This window comes from Podarcis pityusensis, assembly GCF_964106645.2.
Source record: "Podarcis pityusensis genome assembly, chromosome: 9".
Classification (NCBI taxonomy): Eukaryota; Metazoa; Chordata; class Lepidosauria; order Squamata; family Lacertidae; genus Podarcis; species Podarcis pityusensis.
Window position 1 is genome coordinate 7,902,749 of NC_138034.1, and position 17,552 is coordinate 7,920,300.

Here is a 17,552-nt window from a genome sequence, read left to right on the forward strand (position 1 = left end):
ACAGAACACAGCAGAAGGGTTGAGGCTTAGATTAGCAAGGAACACCAAAAGAGCAAGAGCCTTTATTTGTTTATAGAAGACATACAGCACCCCAAAATGTTTGAGCAAAACTCAGAGCTCATCTAGTTTATTATGGTACCTATACATAGTCAGGAAATAATGAAAACAGATCAAAGGTCAACTTTTGGACAAGGCGCATGCGCACTCTGACCTACACATCCTCTAAGCCAGCGGTCCCCAAACGTCAGGGGATCTCTGTAACTCACCCAGGGGGTGCGTGGCACCATTCACATAACAAAAATGACCATAGAGTAGGCCTAGGCGATATATCAATATATAACCCAGGGTCGGTATGGAGGAGAGACCACAATGACAGCTTCACTCAGTGGTATATCGCTGGTGGAACAGTCACCGCTCAAGTCCCTCTGCCTCCAGCACCCAGCGTGCTGAGGGAGAAACAAACTAGCCAGGATCTGGAGGCAGAGGGACCCAAGCAGTGGCACTTTCACCAGCTATATACCGCTGGTGAAACCGCCATCGCACTCTGCCCTAGGCAGAGGGAGAAACAAGCTGAACTGGCAAATTGCCGATAAAGTTTGTTCTTCCCTCCACGTCCTTAAACTGCTTGGCTGAGGAGCGTGCTGCTGCCCTCCCCTCAGCAAAGCAGTTTATGGAAACCCTGACCCGCCACCGGTTTGCAGGAGCCAGAAGCGGAATGGGGGCTCTGTTAAAATGTTCCCCCTCCTCAGCTGAGAGTCCCGCCTCCGCTCCTGCTTGCACAAGAGTAGGAGTGGGATCAGGGCTGCTTAGCTGGGAAACATGAAGCCTGTCCTTCCCAGCTGAGAGAGCCCTGATCCCACTCCTTGCAGACTTCACCCGGGAGGGTGGGCTGTGTCTTTCCTCCTGGGGTGAAAGAAAGAGGCAGCACACCCGCACGGGTAAAGGCTAAGGTAGTTAAACACATGGAGCCTGCCTAAGGAGCCCAGAGTCCCTTGCCGGTCACGCACAAGTATTGGCCACAACCTGCAAGGCGCAGCTCTCCCATGGTGAAAGCTGCGGCAGTTTCACCCGGCACCCCGCCGGCTGGGGCCAATGCAGTTTTTTCCAAAATCACAGTTTAACCAACATCGCCTAGCCCTACCACAGAGCTATCAAAATTTTCAGAAGTATTGAGGCCATGGCTTGGCTTTTGAAAAAGGGGGTCAACAGCACTTAGCTAAGTGGGAACCAGTGTTCTAAGCTTAATACACTTATCCAGAACGCTTTCAGTAGCAGGAGTGACTTCAATTTTCTCTCTGGGATCCTTTCAGCGGCCGACTGGACTTGGGACAACAGTACCCGGCAAAGTTAGAAATTTGAATAGGCTGATAGGAAATAAGTGAGATACACCTCAGCAGGAAAGAACAGCACACAGGTGAATTCCAAAGGGGGTGGCAAGGGGAATTTGTTTTTTGGCGGGGGTGGGGAGAGTTGAAATTAACTTGTTCAACATTCCTTAACCAAAATTATAGATTTGGGAATGGAGGAAAATTGAGGGACTTGGGCTGTAATCTATGTACACTTACTTAGAAGCAAGTTCCGCCGAAGTCGGACTTCAACAAGCAAGTGACTTCCTTTTCCCTAGGATTCAGGCACAACAAAAATGGTAAGAAAAGGAGGGGGGAGCAGAATGAGAGGAGTAAGTAGGTAGAAAAACCTAGAGCAGGCAAGCTGGAAAGGAGAGAAGATCAAGAAGTGAAGAGCTTCTACCTACACACTTTTAATACATTCTCAATGGTTTAATTACTATTTTGCAAAGATCCTTCAGTTTCTGCAGAATTAATTTTAATTTTTAATTTTTAAGTATTATTAATCAATTTAGGTTCAAAATAAACAAAGGATATTTATGCCAGGTAAACTGTGAAAGATAGCAAAGATAATATTAAGGTTATAAAATGTTATTACATTCTCAACCAAGAGGATGACAAATATCCAGCCTTGCTGCAAATATAATGGGGGGGGGGGGAATGGAAGCTGGGGTACTGTATTTGGTTAAATTAGTTAAAAATAAACTATGATTTAAAATGAATCAGCAGTGTGCTGCCGTATGCTGCTCAAAAATCTCTGCTTCCCTCTTGTCCTGCTCCTGCTGTTGACATGCTGGGGAGGAAACAAGAGACTTTGTTTGCATTATGTGCAAACCAATGCTCATGGTTATCCCCATCCACCTCCAAAAACAAAACCCATGAGCGGCAAGCCTGGCACACTGCCAGATTAGATACCTGAAAATGTTGGCTTTGCAATGTGAAACTCATTTTCCATATCCAATTTCAGAGGTAAATACAGTAAGAAACACTCCAAATCTCCCAGATCTTCACATTCCTCAAGCACTTTACCAGCAAACCACACCAGTGAATGAATTCCAAAACACAGCCCAAGACTTCTTTTCCTTACAGGAATAGTTTGATATACCTGACAGTTATCTCACAATTAAAACAAAACAGAACAGTCTTTAACAAAATCACTGTTACTTGAAATAGAATACTATAGCCGAGTACAACAGTTCAATAAAAGCAGACAAAATACAGATTTTGATAAGAGTGGAGTAGCACCTATTACAAGACACCAAATATGACAAATTTTATTTTTTTACTTTATTTTTGTCTTTTCTTTTAATATTACACTTTCAGCTTTCTGACAGAATTGCATGGCTTGAAAAATAAATAAAAAAGCCAGTGTTAAAGTGAAGTATTAAGTATCAGAATAGGTGAGCATTCTTCCAAATGCTATCATCCCTGCCCACAAAAGTTTTATCCACTTTCCCCAAGATAAGTGGAATTCAACAACACAGCTTCTATCTATCCCCCCCCCGACCACCCACCCCCCGCAAGCTACTAACATTAAGAAACAGGCAACGTTCAAGAACTTTAAAGCATATATATGCATGTCTGGGAATTAGAAAGCCTACCTGTTCTGGGAGCAGTTGCACTGCCCCAAAGAAGCAGGTATGTAGCTTGTGGGTATTTCTTAATTCCAAACTGTCACTTGAAGACCAGGTGGCTTGGGTAAACAAAAATATCTTTACTCTAGTGCCGATAATGTAGGGGACAGAATTACCTGCCTGGGGAAAGTTCTACACATGGGGCACCACTGCAAAGACGATAATCTATTGAGTCATCTATCTACACACAGTTCTTGTTGGGGGCACCACCATCAAGGTTTCTTTTGCAGATCTCAGAAGCACAGGTTGGCAGGTCAGTGTTTCCCAAACTTGGGTCTCCAGCAGTTTTTGGACTGCAGTTCCCATCATCCCTGACCCCTGGTCCTGCTAGCTAGGCATGATGGGAGTTGTTGTCCAAAAACAGCTGGAGAACCAAGTTTGGGAAACAAGAAGGAGGGGTAAACAGGGCTGGCCCCAAGACATTTTGCTGCATAAGGCAAAGGAAAATACCCCACCCCATTATTCTGCATGTATGCTTTTGTTGAGATTCCTGCATTGCAGGGGGTAGGCCTAGTTGATCGTCGGGGTCCCTTTCAATTCTACAAATCTTACTACAGACTCTAAGTATAGAGGCCAATTATAATGGCATTTTCTTTAACACTGGCCATGGGACAGCATCCTCCACTACACTCTTGGACAGTAAACTAGCTTAGGAGATGCAGGGCAGATTGCTTGGCACACATAGCTCTGTCTGTTCCATGCCCCAAGCACCTGCCACCTGAGGAAGCTGTCCCACTCAGCCTAAAGGCTGGAGGTGTGTGATGGGGAATGCAGTTAAAAAAGGGGGGGGTACTACATGGTAGTGGGACGTGGGGGCACTGTGGGTAAAACCTCAGCGCCTAGGACTTGCCGATCGCATGGTCGGCGGTTTGAATCCCTGCGGCGGGGTGCGCTCCTGTCGTTCGGTCCCAGCGCCTGCCAACCTAGCAGTTCGAAAGCACCCCCGGGTGCAAGTAGATAAATAGGGACCGCTTACCAGCGGGAAGGTAAACGGCGTTTCCGTGTGCTGCGCTGGCTCTCCAGATGCAGCTTGTCACGCTGGCCATGTGACCCGGAAGTGTCTGCGGACAGCGCTGGCTCCCGGCCTATAGAGTGAGATGAGCGCACAACCCTAGAGTCTGGCAAGACTGGCCCGTACGGGCAGGGGTACCTTTACCTTTTTTTTACTACATGGTACAGAGAAAACACTCCGGATCAGAGGGAGAGAGGATTTAATATAGATGGGTTTTTTTAAAAAACCCCACAAAACCCTGCAGTGAGGCAGAGAAGAGAGAGCGTAATTCTTCATTTGTGGAATATTTACTTCCAGGCTAACAATTTCAAGTTATAATTAAGCAGTCGGAGAAAAGGATGTTATGATTACTAAGAGCCAGCAAGGGTTTTTCAAAAACATGACATCTGAATCTCATTTTTTTTTACAGAGATACAAGCTTGATGGATCAGGGAATGCTGTGGATGTAGTATATCTTGATTTCAGTAAGGCTTTTGACAAAGTCTACCATGTTATTCTTGCTGAAAAGCTGTATTATTATTATTATTATTATTATTATTATTTATACCCCACCCACTTGGCTAGGTTTCCCCAGCCACTCTGGGTGGCTTCCAACAAAATATTAAAAATACAATGAAAATAAAAAATCAACCATTAAAAACTTGTCTAAACAGGGCTGCCTTCAGATGTCTTCTAAAAGACAGGAAGTTGCTTATTTCCTTGACATCTGATGGGAGGGCGTTCCACAAAAGCAGGTGCCACTACTGAGAAGGCCCTCTGTCTGGTTCCCTGTAACTTCACTTCTCGCAGTGAGGGAACCGCCAGAAGGCCCTCGGCGCTGGACCACAGTGTCTGGGTTGAACAATGGGGGTGGAGACGCTCCTTCAGGTATACTGGGCCGAGGCTGTTAAGGGCTTTAAAGGTCAGCACCAACACTTTGAATTGTGCTCAGAAACATACTGGGAGCCAATGTAGGTCTTTCAGGATTGGTGTTATGTGGTCTCAGCGGCCACTCCTAATCACCAGTCTAGCTGCCACATTCTGGATTAGTTGTAGTTTCCAGGTCACCTTCAAAGGTAGCCCCACGTAGAGCGCATTGCGCTAGTCCAAGCAGGAGATAACTAAAATGTGGACTGGACAAGATAACTGTGAGGTGGATTCGTAGCAGGTTGACTGACCAAACCCAGAGTTCTCACTACTGGTTTCTCATCATTCTAGAAATAAGTGACACGTCGGGTGCCACAGGGTTCCCTTCCAGGCCCATAATGACTTGGATGAAGGAATTGAGGGGATACTCATCAAATTTCAAATGACACCAAACTGGGAGGGGTAGTCAATGCTACAAAATATAGAAACAGGATTCAAGACAACCTTAACAGATTGGAAAACTGGGCCAGAATTAAGAAAATGAATGTCAATAGGGACAAATTTAAGGTTCTGCATTTTAGCAGGAATAATCAGCTGCACAAATATAAGATGGAGGACAAGTGGCTTGCCAGACCTAAATGTGAAAAGAATCTAGGGGGCCTTAGTAGACCAGAAGCTTAACACGAGTCAACAATAACAACAACAACAAAAGCCAATGTTATTCTAGGCAGACTGGATAAAAATCAATGATTTTTAAAAATAAATTTAAAAATCATTTTTTAAAATTTAAATTGGATATTTAAAACGCTTTTGGAGGAAAAATCTTTCTGAAGATAGTTTCTATTTAAGTTACATTACAGTCCAAAGGCTATTCATCAGGAAATAAGGATCTGTTTTCATGTGTGCTAAAACGTGGGTGGCGCTGTGGTCTAAACCACTGAGCCTCTTGGGCTTGCTGATTGGAAGGTCGGCAGTTCGAATCCCCACAACAGGGTGAGCTCCCGTTGTTCGGTCCCAGCTCCTGCCAACCTAGCAGTTCGAAAGCACGTCAAATTGCAAGTAGATAAATAGGTACCACTCCAGAGGGAAGGTAAATGGCATTTCCGTGCGCTGCTCTGGTTCACCAGAAGCGGCTTAGTCATGCTGGCCACATGACCCGGAAGCGGTCTGCTGACAAACGCCGGCTCCCTCAGCCTATAGAGCGAGATGAGCATGCAACCCCAGAGTCATCCGCGACTGGACCTAACGGTCAGGGGTACCTTTACCTTAGTCTAAGTTTTTTGTTTTGTTTAACCACATCAGTTAACAAACATGGATACATATGCTATAACGTTATTGTTTTAGTTAAATAAATTGTTTAAATTGTTATTAAGTAAATGATTATTTTTCTCCTTCCAATAAAGTACAGCAGAAAAGTTGTCCAAATATAAACAGTTAACTTATTAAACCTCACAATAATTTCATAATTATCTGTCTATGTATTTCTAATAGTATAACAAAATCAGTAATTTTTAATATAACTGTAAAAAGTACTCTGAAAATTTATTATTCCAAAAATGAAAGCATCTGGTCGTAAATATTAAGTTTATACCAGCAAGAATGAGTATTTCTGTAAAAAAAAAAAAAGATTTAAATCAAATCTTACTGACAAGTGGTTTAAATCGAATTGATTTAAATCAAATCCACCCTCATTCTAGGCTTCATCAACTGTCCCAGTCAAGGGAAGTAATAGTACCACACTATGCTGCCTTGGTCAGACCACACCTGGAGTACTGTGTTCAGTTCTGGGGGCCACAATTTAAGAAGAATATAAAGAAGCTGGAACATGTGAACAGGAGAGAGAGACCAAGGTGATCAATGGTCTGGAAACCAAGTTGATACGGAACAGTTGAGTGAGTTGGGCATGTTTAGCCTGAAAAAGAGGAGACTGAGAAGATCAGTGTTAGAAACTGAAATATAAAAGCTAGGAGCCAAATGGCACCTTAAACCTAGATTTCAGTCTACGGACTTTTTTACACGATTACAAAGCACATGAAGACAAGATGGGGGATCTAGCTAAAGATGGATAAATGCTGTGCACAAATGACAACTTAAAAAGAAACCGCACAGAAGCAATCAAGTAGAAAAGCTCTCTAGAAAAGATGTGACTGCAGTTTCATTCTAGCAAAAGTAAAAACCAAACCTCTTTTACTCAATTAGAGGGGGTAGTTTGCCAAAACTTGTATCTTTATAAACTTGTGAACAACTTTACAGACAGAATTTATTTGGTTCTTTTTGCAATTTTTAGTATCTGGAGGGTTTCAACCAGCCACAGCAAAACAGGTCATACAGAGAACACACTAGACTAGGGCTGGGCGATATCTGGTTTTCAATATCATGATGTATCACCAGCTAAACATCACAATATCTTGATATATCATAATATATATATCTGTGGTGGCAGAGGGCCTCGCCAGACCTCCCTTTGGAGGAGGAGGGCCCCGCAGTATCCTCCGCTGCCACAGGGAAGAGTGCCACACCCTCCACTGCTGCGGGGAGGTACGAGGGGACCCTCTGCCCCTGCAGGGAGGCCCAGCAAGGCCCTCCGCCACAGCAGATACATATTGTAATATATAAAGATATTGTGATATTTAGCTGGTGATATATCGTACAGTTGAAATCTAGATATCATCCAGCCCTACCTGGAACCAGTTTTCTAACAGTAAGAAAATTTCAGAACAACATCCTCAATTGCACATCATTAACTATTCAAATTTATGTGACACACAGTGAACTTTACTTCTTTCTGAATTCAAGTTTTCTGCTCTCATAACTTCCTGTCACATAAATTCTGCAGGCCAACTCCAAAAGTTTGGTTTTTTGTGCATATTACTGACTGGTCCTGCAAGAGACATATTCCAAGTTACTTGTTCCATTAAGTTTACAACCGAGGTACCCAGTACTACATGAAAGATGGTGTAATGGTTCTAATGATTCACCAGGATCTTGTCCATGTTATCTTTCAAATACATATGGCAGTTGGGCAACACAGTAGTTGGATATTAATATATTGATTCTGCGCTTCCAAAAATATTGAATGAAAGTGTGGAGGAGGGAGAAATGTTTGTCAGGTAAAAATAGCCAACATGTGAGTCATGAGCCATTGAGGAGAGGGCTACTAGCCATGATGGCAATGATCGTGCTCCATGGACTCAGAGGCAATAATCCTTCTGAATACCGACTTCCGGTCGGCGCCAGCGTTTAATGGCGGTCCTCGCTTCGAGCTCCGGAGGAGGACTGCTCCGCGAGTTTGGGTCTGACCCGCTACGGCGAGCGGGGGACCCCTAAAATCACAGGCGCTGAAGCCTGTGAACAAGGAGACTCGGTGGGCACCTTTTGCGCCCCCCGGTACTGTGAAAGAGCCTTTTTAAAGGCTACGGAGCGGCATCGGGGGTGAGCGCGGTGCTGAGAGTCGCAACCCAGCCCGTGGAGTGAAGCCGCGTCGCCATGAACGGAGAGCGCCGATTCCTTCCTGAACCAGAAATTCGACTGTAAACCCCGTGAGTAAGACGGAGGGACTAAACGGGACATTTAAATTTAAATCCTAAAATTTGGCTGAAAACGGGAAAGGCATAAATTAAGGAAGTCTGCCTCCCTGATCTGCATGGCAATTAAAGCAACGAAAGAGTAAAGCTGCATTTGAAAGAAAATTATCTTTGAGCTGTCAAACCTGACATTCGACTTAAACTTCCCCCCAGTAAGCAGGAGAAGGGGGGAAGAAAATTGGACACTGTTAATCTGCCTGAAATTAACTGAGGAAAAAAACATCTTCCACTGCCAAATCCCCAGGGCGGACTGCCTGAGTAAGGCACCGGGAAAGTGAACTGTCAGTTTAGACTGGATACAAAGTTGGGGTTTTGTCTGAGACAAAGCTACGGGACTTTAATGGAATTACTTTGTTGAACTTGTGACTATACTGAAAAAGTGCGATAGAAACTTTTACTGTGGACTCTTGGATTTTTTGTTGATTGCTCTATGTTTCCTTGTTCTTTCTCTTTTCACTTGGATACAATTAAATGCTCCCTCTAGAGGGTATAAAGAGAAACTGTTACAGTGAAAAAGAAACAGTGGGATTTTCCACTTGCAAGTCTTTCCTGTGAGAACGACCTTGAGGATATGAGTGGTCCAGCAGAAGAGATAACAACTAGATCCAAAGCAAAACAGACACAAAAGAAAAGGGGCTCAATACCCGGCATACCACCAGCTGCACAGGAAAAAGTGGCAACAGCATCTATGGATTCAATGACACAGGCACTGCTCAAAATAAACCAATCTTTAGAAGCACTGACAAAGCTATCTACTGTAGCAGGAACCCCCCCACCCCAATCATTCTGCTTGTACAAACTTCATACACACACACACTCACACACTACATACGCCACATTTCTGTTATAAATTCATAGAAAATCAACCATACATTGGATTTGCACTGTTCCATTTTTATTTTACTCCATATGACAAGAACTAAGAAAAGGGGAGGGGGGTTTGACCCTGGTCAGCCAAAATCCCTTCACTGTCTCAGCACATCTGCAGGAGCCCTGCCCAGATGATCCCAGACAGAAGACAATCAAAATCACAAAGAACCTGCATATGGGAGTGGATTCAGCATGGACTGAAACAAAGGACAATGATCAGATCTTCCCTCAGGGGGCAGGAAACTGCAAACTCCCTTTTGTCTCCTGGAAGTGACTCGAGGGGTAGGGGGGAAGGGAGGAACCAGCCAGGTGACAAGACACTCAGGTTACCACCAACTCCTCCCTCAACCCCTCCTTTCTGTAATGTATGCATGATGTTACCACCACAACTCCACCCTCAACCCCTCCTGTCTGTAATGTATGCATGATGTTTCTGGGGGTGGGCTTGATCTAGAGGAGGGGAATTTCAAAAGTTTTTATAAGACCTGGCACACCATTTTTCTGGGTCCTTCCTCTCACCTGCGAGTGAGGGGAGCACCCTGTCGCGACAGTCTTTCTTCAATAAAGACCAGGCCTACAGGCTGCTGATTTGCTTCAATTTGCTCTGGTTGGTGTTTTATTTTTGTCCAAGGGAGCCCTCAGATTTTTCCTGCAACACTACGGAAAATTCAAAAAAATTGACAGAACTGACAGCAAGATTGGACTTGAATACTGCAAGTGTAACATCTAATACAGAATCTATTAATAAATTAATTCAAGAAAGTTCTGAAACACGAAAGATTGCTGAAAGTGCAAAAAATACTGCAGAGGAGACAAGGGAGGAGCTTGTGCCGATTACAAAAAAAGTGAATGAACATGATGCAGCCCTATCTTTGCTGGAATTACAGAGAAAAGAGAGAAATTTGAAATTGAGACTGGTTCCCGAGAGTGAGGGAGACAGCCTTGTGGACTTCCTCACACAGAACTTTACGGAATTTTGGCAAGAGGAGCTGCAGGAAGAAGAACTTGAAATAACAACAGCTTTTCGGCTGGGCAGGAGGCAAGGTAAGAAGCCAAGGGATTGTTTGATCACATTGAGATCCAAAGGAGAAAGAGATAAAATATTGAACTTGCATTACCAAAAGGCATTGGAGATTGAAAATAGTCAAGTACAAATTTTTAAAGATATCCCTAAATACATCTTGGAGGTGAGATCCTTCTATAAAGATTTGGTCTACCTGCTGAAGAAAAACATCATACCCTTCAGGTGGGAGTTTCCACAAGGATTGTCTTTTAACTTCAAAGGAAGGAAGGTTAAAATAAGAACAGTTCAAGATAAAGAACAGTTTTTGGAGAGATATCAGGAGGACTTGCAGAAAGGAACAGTAGAAACAACAATACAAGAAAAAGGAGTGACAGACATTGCAAACTTGTCATTTGGACTTATACCACCATCTGAAGACGAACAAAAGTTAGGAGCAGTCGGAGGAACAGGTACTTAATAACAAAATGTCTCTGCAACTTCTTAGCTGGAATTGTAATGGTTTGAACCTTCCCCGAAGAAGACGCCAAGTTTTTCATATTTTGAAAAGAGAACAATTAGACCTAATATGTCTACAAGAGACCCATGTGACCAGGACACATAGGAAATTATTGGTAAACAAGAGACTTGGACAAGAATTTATTTCATCAGACAAAGTTAAGAAAAGAGGCGTGGTGATTTATGCAAAAGAAAAATTGGCTCCAAAGATGATATTTAAAGACGAACAAGGAAGATACCTGGCAATTGAAATACAAGTTCAAGGAGAAAAAATCTTGATAGTCGGAATTTATGCACCAAATGACGGGAAGGCGGAATTCTTCAAGAAGTTGCATGAGACTTTACTGGACTATCTAGACTATAGAGTAGTAATGATGGGAGACATGAATGGTGTAGTTTCCACAAATATGGACAAAGCACAGAGACAAGTAATTTCCAAGGAAGGGAGACTACCAAAGACTTTTTTTGAAATGACTGAAACTATGGACTTGATTGACATTTGGAGAACAAGGAACCCTCTTGAGAGAGAGGGAACTTTTTTCTCTGAAGCAAAAATGACATGGACAAGAATTGACCAAATTTGGGTAACTAGCAGTATGGCGCCAAGGATTAAAAAGGTAGAAATCTGCTCAAAGACTTGCTCCGACCATAATGCTGTAAAGATGGAGATGAAACTAACATCAACTGGATCCTTTAGATGGAGAATGAATGACACCCTATTTAGAGATGAAGAGATTTATAAGAAGGCCCAAAAAACACTGAAAGATTACTTTGAGATAAATTTGAGAACAGAAGTGGAAAAAAGAATAATCTGGGACGCAAGTAAGGCCGTGATGCGAGGTTTCCTAATACAACAGAACTCCATAAAGAGGAAAAAGCAAAATGAAAGGAAAGAAAAAATTCTGGAAAAAATAAAAGAAGGTGAAAAGAAATTGAGGTCTAAACCAAAGTCCCATGAGATTCTGAGAGAAATAAAACACTATCAGGTGCAATATATGGAATTGATGAATCAAGAGATAGAATGGAGAATAAAGCAAATGAGACAAAAGACATTTGAATCAGCAGATAAATGTGGGAAACTTCTGTCATGGCAATTGAAAAAGAGGCAAAAACTGAACACTGTGACAAGTTTAGAAGTGGACGGAAAGATTATCCACAAACCAAACGAGATAAGTAATTGTTTTCAAAGTTACTTCAGGAAATTATATGCACAAGGGCCAGTTAACGAACAGGAAATAGAAGAATTTGTTAAGAAACATGGATTACCAAAAATTTCAGAGCAAAGCAGAAGGATTTTGAATGAGAAAATAACAGGACAAGAAATAGAGGGTGCCATTCAGAAGATGCAATTGGGAAAATCTCCAGGACCAGATGGTTTGACCGCCAGATATTATAAAGCGTTGAAGGAATGGTTAGTACAACCACTGAAGGAAGTATGTAATGAAATTTTGGAGGGGAAAAAGGCACCGGAGTCGTGGAAAGAAGCCTTTATTTCACTTATACCGAAAACTGAGACTGAAAAGAACCAGGTTAAAAACTACCGCCCTATATCATTACTCAATGTGGATTACAAAATTTTTGCAGACATTATGGCAAAAAGACTGAAGAGAGTGTTGGTAGGGGAGATTCATAAGGACCAAACTGGCTTTCTTCCAGGGAGACATATGTCGGGCAATGTGAGGAACATTATAGACATTTTGGAACTGTTAGAAGTGGACATCAATAGGAAGGCTGTTTTAATTTTTGTGGACGCGGAGAAAGCCTTTGACAATATTGGTTGGAGCTTTATGAAGAAGAATCTCCAAGGGATGGGGGTAGGTCAAGGGTTTGAAAACGGTATAGGTGCAATATATTCTAAACAAAAAGCAAAGTTAATTGTAAACAATGTGGTTACGGAAGAAATATCTATAGAAAAAGGTACACGACAGGGGTGCCCAATATCCCCTTTACTTTTTATATTAGTCCTGGAGGTTTTGTTAAACATGATTAGAGGAGACCAGTTGGTTAAAGGAGTACAAGTCGGAGCTAGACATTACAAGTTAAGGGCATTTGCAGATGACCTAGTACTGACTTTGCAACAGCCAGATACTAGTACTAAAAGAGTATTAGAACTAATTGAGATATTTGGTCAAGTAGCAGGATTTAAACTGAACAAACAGAAAACGAAAGTGTTGGACAAAAATTTAACATTGGCTGAAAAAGAGAAGTTTCAGAATGAAACAGGTTTAGTGATAACGAAAAAAGTAAAGTACCTGGGGGTAAACTTAACATCTAAGAATGTGAATTTATTTAAGGACAATTATGACAAATGTTGGACAGAGGTAAAGAAAGATCTAGAAATATGGTCAAGATTGAAACTCTCTTTGTTAGGTCGAATTGCTGTTATCAAGATGAATGTATTGCCTAGAATGTTGTTTTTATTTCAGACATTGCAGATTTTGGACAAGATGGACTGTTTCAAGAAGTGGCAGAAAGATATATCTAAATTTGTCTGGCAGGGCAAAAAGCCCAGAATAAAATTTAAGATTCTAACTGATGCAAAAGATAGAGGGGGGTTTGTCCTGCCGGACTTAAGACTCTACTATGAATCGGCGGCTTTCTGCTGGTTGAAACATTGGCTACTTCTTGAGAATACAGACATTTTGGATCTAGAAGGGTTTGACAATAGATTTGGTTGGCATGCATACATATGGTATGATAAGGTAAAACTGCATAAAGGTTTCAAAAACCATATTGTTAGGAAAGCATTATATAATGTTTGGATGCGGTATAAAGATTTATTGGAAAGTAAAACTCCCAGGTGGTTGTCACCAATGGAAGCTAAAGAGGTGAAAAAACTTAATATGGAGTCTAAATGGCCAAAATATTGTGAAATTTTAGAACAAGATGGGGAAAAAGTTAAATTACAGAGTTATGAGAAATTAAAGTCCAAAGTGCGAGATTGGTTGCACTATCTTCAGATAAACGAGACATTTAAACAGGACAGGAAAATAGGTTTCCAGATGGAGAGGTCAAAATTAGAAACAGAACTGTTAGAACCCAATACTAAGAATCTGTCGAGAATGTATAATCTGCTGTTGAAATGGAACACACAGGACGAAACAGTGAAATCAGCTATGATAAAATGGGCACAAGATATTGGTCATAACATTATGTTTGCTGACTGGGAACAGTTGTGGACCACCGGTATTAAATTTACGGCATGTAATGCCTTAAGAGAAAACATTATGAAAATGATGTATAGGTGGTACATGACCCCAGTCAAGCTTGCAAAAATTTATCATTTGCCCAATAACAAATGTTGGAAATGTAATGAGTCTGAAGGTACTTTTTATCACCTTTGGTGGACCTGCCCGAGGATAAAAGCTTTTTGGGAAATGATCTATAATGAAATTAAGAAGGTTCTTAAATGGACCTTCCCTAAAAAACCTGAGGCTTTTCTCCTGGGCATCGTCGGCCAATTGGTGAGAAGGAAGGACAGGACGTTTTTTATGTATGCGACCACAGCAGCAAGGATTCTTCTAGCAAAGTATTGGAAGACACAACAACTACCCACACTGGAAGAATGGCAGACGAAGGTGATCGACTACATGGGACTGGCGGAGTTGACTGGCAGAATCCGTGACCAGGGGAAAGAGACAGTGGAAGAAGATTGGAAGAAATTCAAAGTTTACCTTAGAACTTGTTGTGAAATTCAGGAATGTTAAAATGTCAAGGGGTTGGGAAACAGAGAATTGCAGCTGTAATTAACAATATTAGAAGAACTTAAAAGGAAATTGAATTGAATATTTAGTTGTGAGGAGTTGCTGAAGAAATATAAAACAAGGATGCAGAAAAGGGGAGGTATGGGGAAGTCCGGAAAGTAAGGTTTATGAAAAAATGGCTATGAAATTATACATGTTTATATGTTTGTATGTTGGTGTATTGTGTATTGTTTGTTTTTTTTATTTTGTGTTTGGAAAATTAATAAAAATTTATTTTAAAAAATAATAATCCTTCTGAATACCATTGCTGGAAACCATAGAAGGGGAGAGAACTTTTGTGCTTAAGTCCTGCTTCCAGGTTTCCTACATTTATTCAGCTACTGTGAGAACAGGATGCCACTGGCCTTATCCAGCAGGCTCTTCTGTTCTTAATCAAGACATAGCAATTGCTCTACAAACAATAAGCACTGCTTCTGAATTCTCCACATTTTTGTAAACTAGCAATACTATGCCATTTCTAGGGATAAAGGGGGGAAGGAAGGATGCCCAACTATAAAAGTTGTATTGCCAATAGATTAGACAGAAGGGGGGCAACCTGAAGACTGCACTTTTACCATTTTTAAGTAGGCTCTATAGACAATTAAAGTCCCCCACTTTCAAGAGTACATTTGAATATGAAACCACCACCTGAACTAGATCATATGAATGCCCATACTTTATTTTTGCTTCCCCATCATTTTTCTTATCTGAGTGAAAGAGCTTTCGATCTGCAAGCAGCAATGTAGGGGGAAATAATGAGGTGCCAGAATTTGCAAGTTCTCAGCTGCTTATGCAACTCCACACTAATAATAGTAATAATAATAATAATAATAATTTATTATTTATACGCCACCTATCTAATTGGGTTACCTCAGCCACTCTGGGCGGCTTCCAACATATTAAAACACCAAACTCAAACACTGCATAAAGCTAGCAGAATGGCTAAAGTCCATTTGACAAGAGGCCCCAAATAATAAAAAGCAATCCTTCAGCTTAATGCTATCCAAACATAATTCATACATCAGTATCTCTCCAAATCAGTGTTTGAAATTAGCCAGGGGGCAGGCTTTCGGCCACTTGAGACCAAGTGAAGATGCCTGAGTGCCAGGAGGGCACCTGACAATCTCTGCCATCCGGAGGTGGATGCCTGGGGATCATTGGATCTTGACTGTTTTCACACACTAAAACCACATCCTGTAGAATTCTGTTACATTTTAGATGCACAATTGGAAAGAATTTCTGTAACCAAAATACTTTTCCTGTGCAGCCTGAGAAGGAGCAGTCAACATTAAGAATAAGAGGTTGAAATAGGGCAATGTATGTGACTGTATATGTGTGCATGTGTATGTATATGTATGTGACTGTGACTTTTCTTAAGCTCTCAAAGCTCTTAACCTAGCTGAAGGTTATCATCTGAACTAGCCAGATGTTTAACTGAGAATCAATCAGTCAGTCCATCATTTGACAGATAAGTCTTTAGAGCATCTTGCGCGAAAATGGCAACCAGACATTCTGTTTTGGCAACTGTAACCTTGGGTTAAGGAGCCATTTTGCACCTAGTTTATACAGCTTGAGTTTCCAACACTGCTCCAAACTACTTTCATTTTATTCTTAGCTACATAATGAACAGAAGCCAGCATACTACTGACTTCAAGAGATTCAACTGATAATTGCAAGACAATGTGCTTCATGTAAATTTAAATGATGCCAACCTAGATGCCCCACACTGTCAGAGAGAAAATGCCTTCTTGAAGCCTAAAACTGGAAGACACAGTTCTGAACAAAAATGCCATCTGGAGGTAGTTCAACAATAATATCCAAAGATCTTCAAGTAGCAGCACTAGGCAGAGGAAGGACCAACCCAAGTCACTTTGCTACTAGAACTACTGTACTGTATAAAAATCAAAGGGCATTTCCTTCTTCCATCCCCATCTCTAACATGGGGCACGACCCACTTGGAAATGTCCCTGCAAGAAACGGGAGCTGCACATTTTGATAGTGCTTGTACAACTTGGGTACGATCTGCTCATCTTATGTTAACAGTTCCACCCGAATGGGATAAGGCCAACACCTGGATAAAGGTTTGCAGGAAAAAGCAAACCTAAGGAGCGAGAAATCGAGAGTCGCGCCACCAACCCACGCTACACGAAAATCTCTATGTGCACACATGTACACGCATGCACACACACCCGGCCACCAAATCCACAGCTAATACGTGGTTTTTGCAGCCAACGGAGCTGTCGAAAAGTTTTCCAAGAGCGGAGAGGGAGAGAGAGAAGAACAACGGTGTCCGACCCGACCCTATAAGCCGCCCTGGACACAGGATAGCCGGGGATGGGGGAGAGGAGGAGGAGGGGGAGGAGGGGGAGAAAGGAGCGAGAACTGCCGTTGTTATGACAACCCCGGGAGGGAGGGAGGCTGGCGGGCGCAGGCCAGCGCGAGCGAGCGAGCGAGGGAGGGAGGGGGAAACTTCAAATCCCAACCGTCAACGCACGAGCGGCTTCCCCTCTTAAAGGGGCGGGCGCGCACAGGGACGGACCCTCTGAGGAGGGAACCCGGGACAAAAGGAGCCGCCGCTCATCCGCCCTCCTCAGCGCGGCTGTGGCGGAGCCTAAATCGGCGGGCAAGTGCCCCACCTCGCCCCTCCAGGCCTTTCCCTGAGGGGGAGTTGGTGGCCGGCACTCGGCGCTTCCCTCACGGCGGCGGCGGCGGCGGCGGCGGCGGCGGCGGCTCCTCTCCACCGGCCGACCCCCCGCCCCGCGCACACCACACCCCCCCGCCCCCCCTCAGCCCCTTTCCCCTCCGCCTTCCTTACCCACACAGTGCATGAGCCGGTGCCGCCAGGAGTCGAGTTCGCGGCGGACTCCCCTGCGCTCCGCCGTGCAGCGGGGGCTCCGGCACTGCGAGGCGCCAGGAGCGGGAGCCGCGGCGGCCATTCTGCCTCTTCCCTTTCCCGTCTGCCTCTGACCTCACGCCCGCTCATTTGCATACGGGAGGG

The 17,552-nt window shown here is 43.0% G+C and overlaps 1 protein-coding gene across 8 annotated transcripts in view; it reads right to left on the reverse strand.

Annotated features, from left to right (window-relative positions):
• Positions 1–17,528, reverse strand: part of LCORL (ligand dependent nuclear receptor corepressor like) — a 65,552-nt gene extending 48,024 nt beyond the window's left edge. For 4 of the 8 annotated variants that reach the window (XR_013990094.1, XR_013990095.1, XM_081019754.1 and 1 more), the window contains exon 1: positions 17,370–17,528. Coding sequence is in view for 6 of the 8 variants with exons in the window: in XM_081019754.1 (XP_080875880.1) it covers positions 17,370–17,490 (121 nt within the window). In the remaining 2 variants the exon portion in view is untranslated. The remainder of the gene's footprint in view (positions 1–17,369) is intronic. The other 4 variants (XM_081019757.1, XM_081019758.1, XM_081019756.1 and 1 more) reach the window with 2 other exon arrangements.
• Between the last annotated feature and the right edge of the window lie 24 nt (positions 17,529–17,552).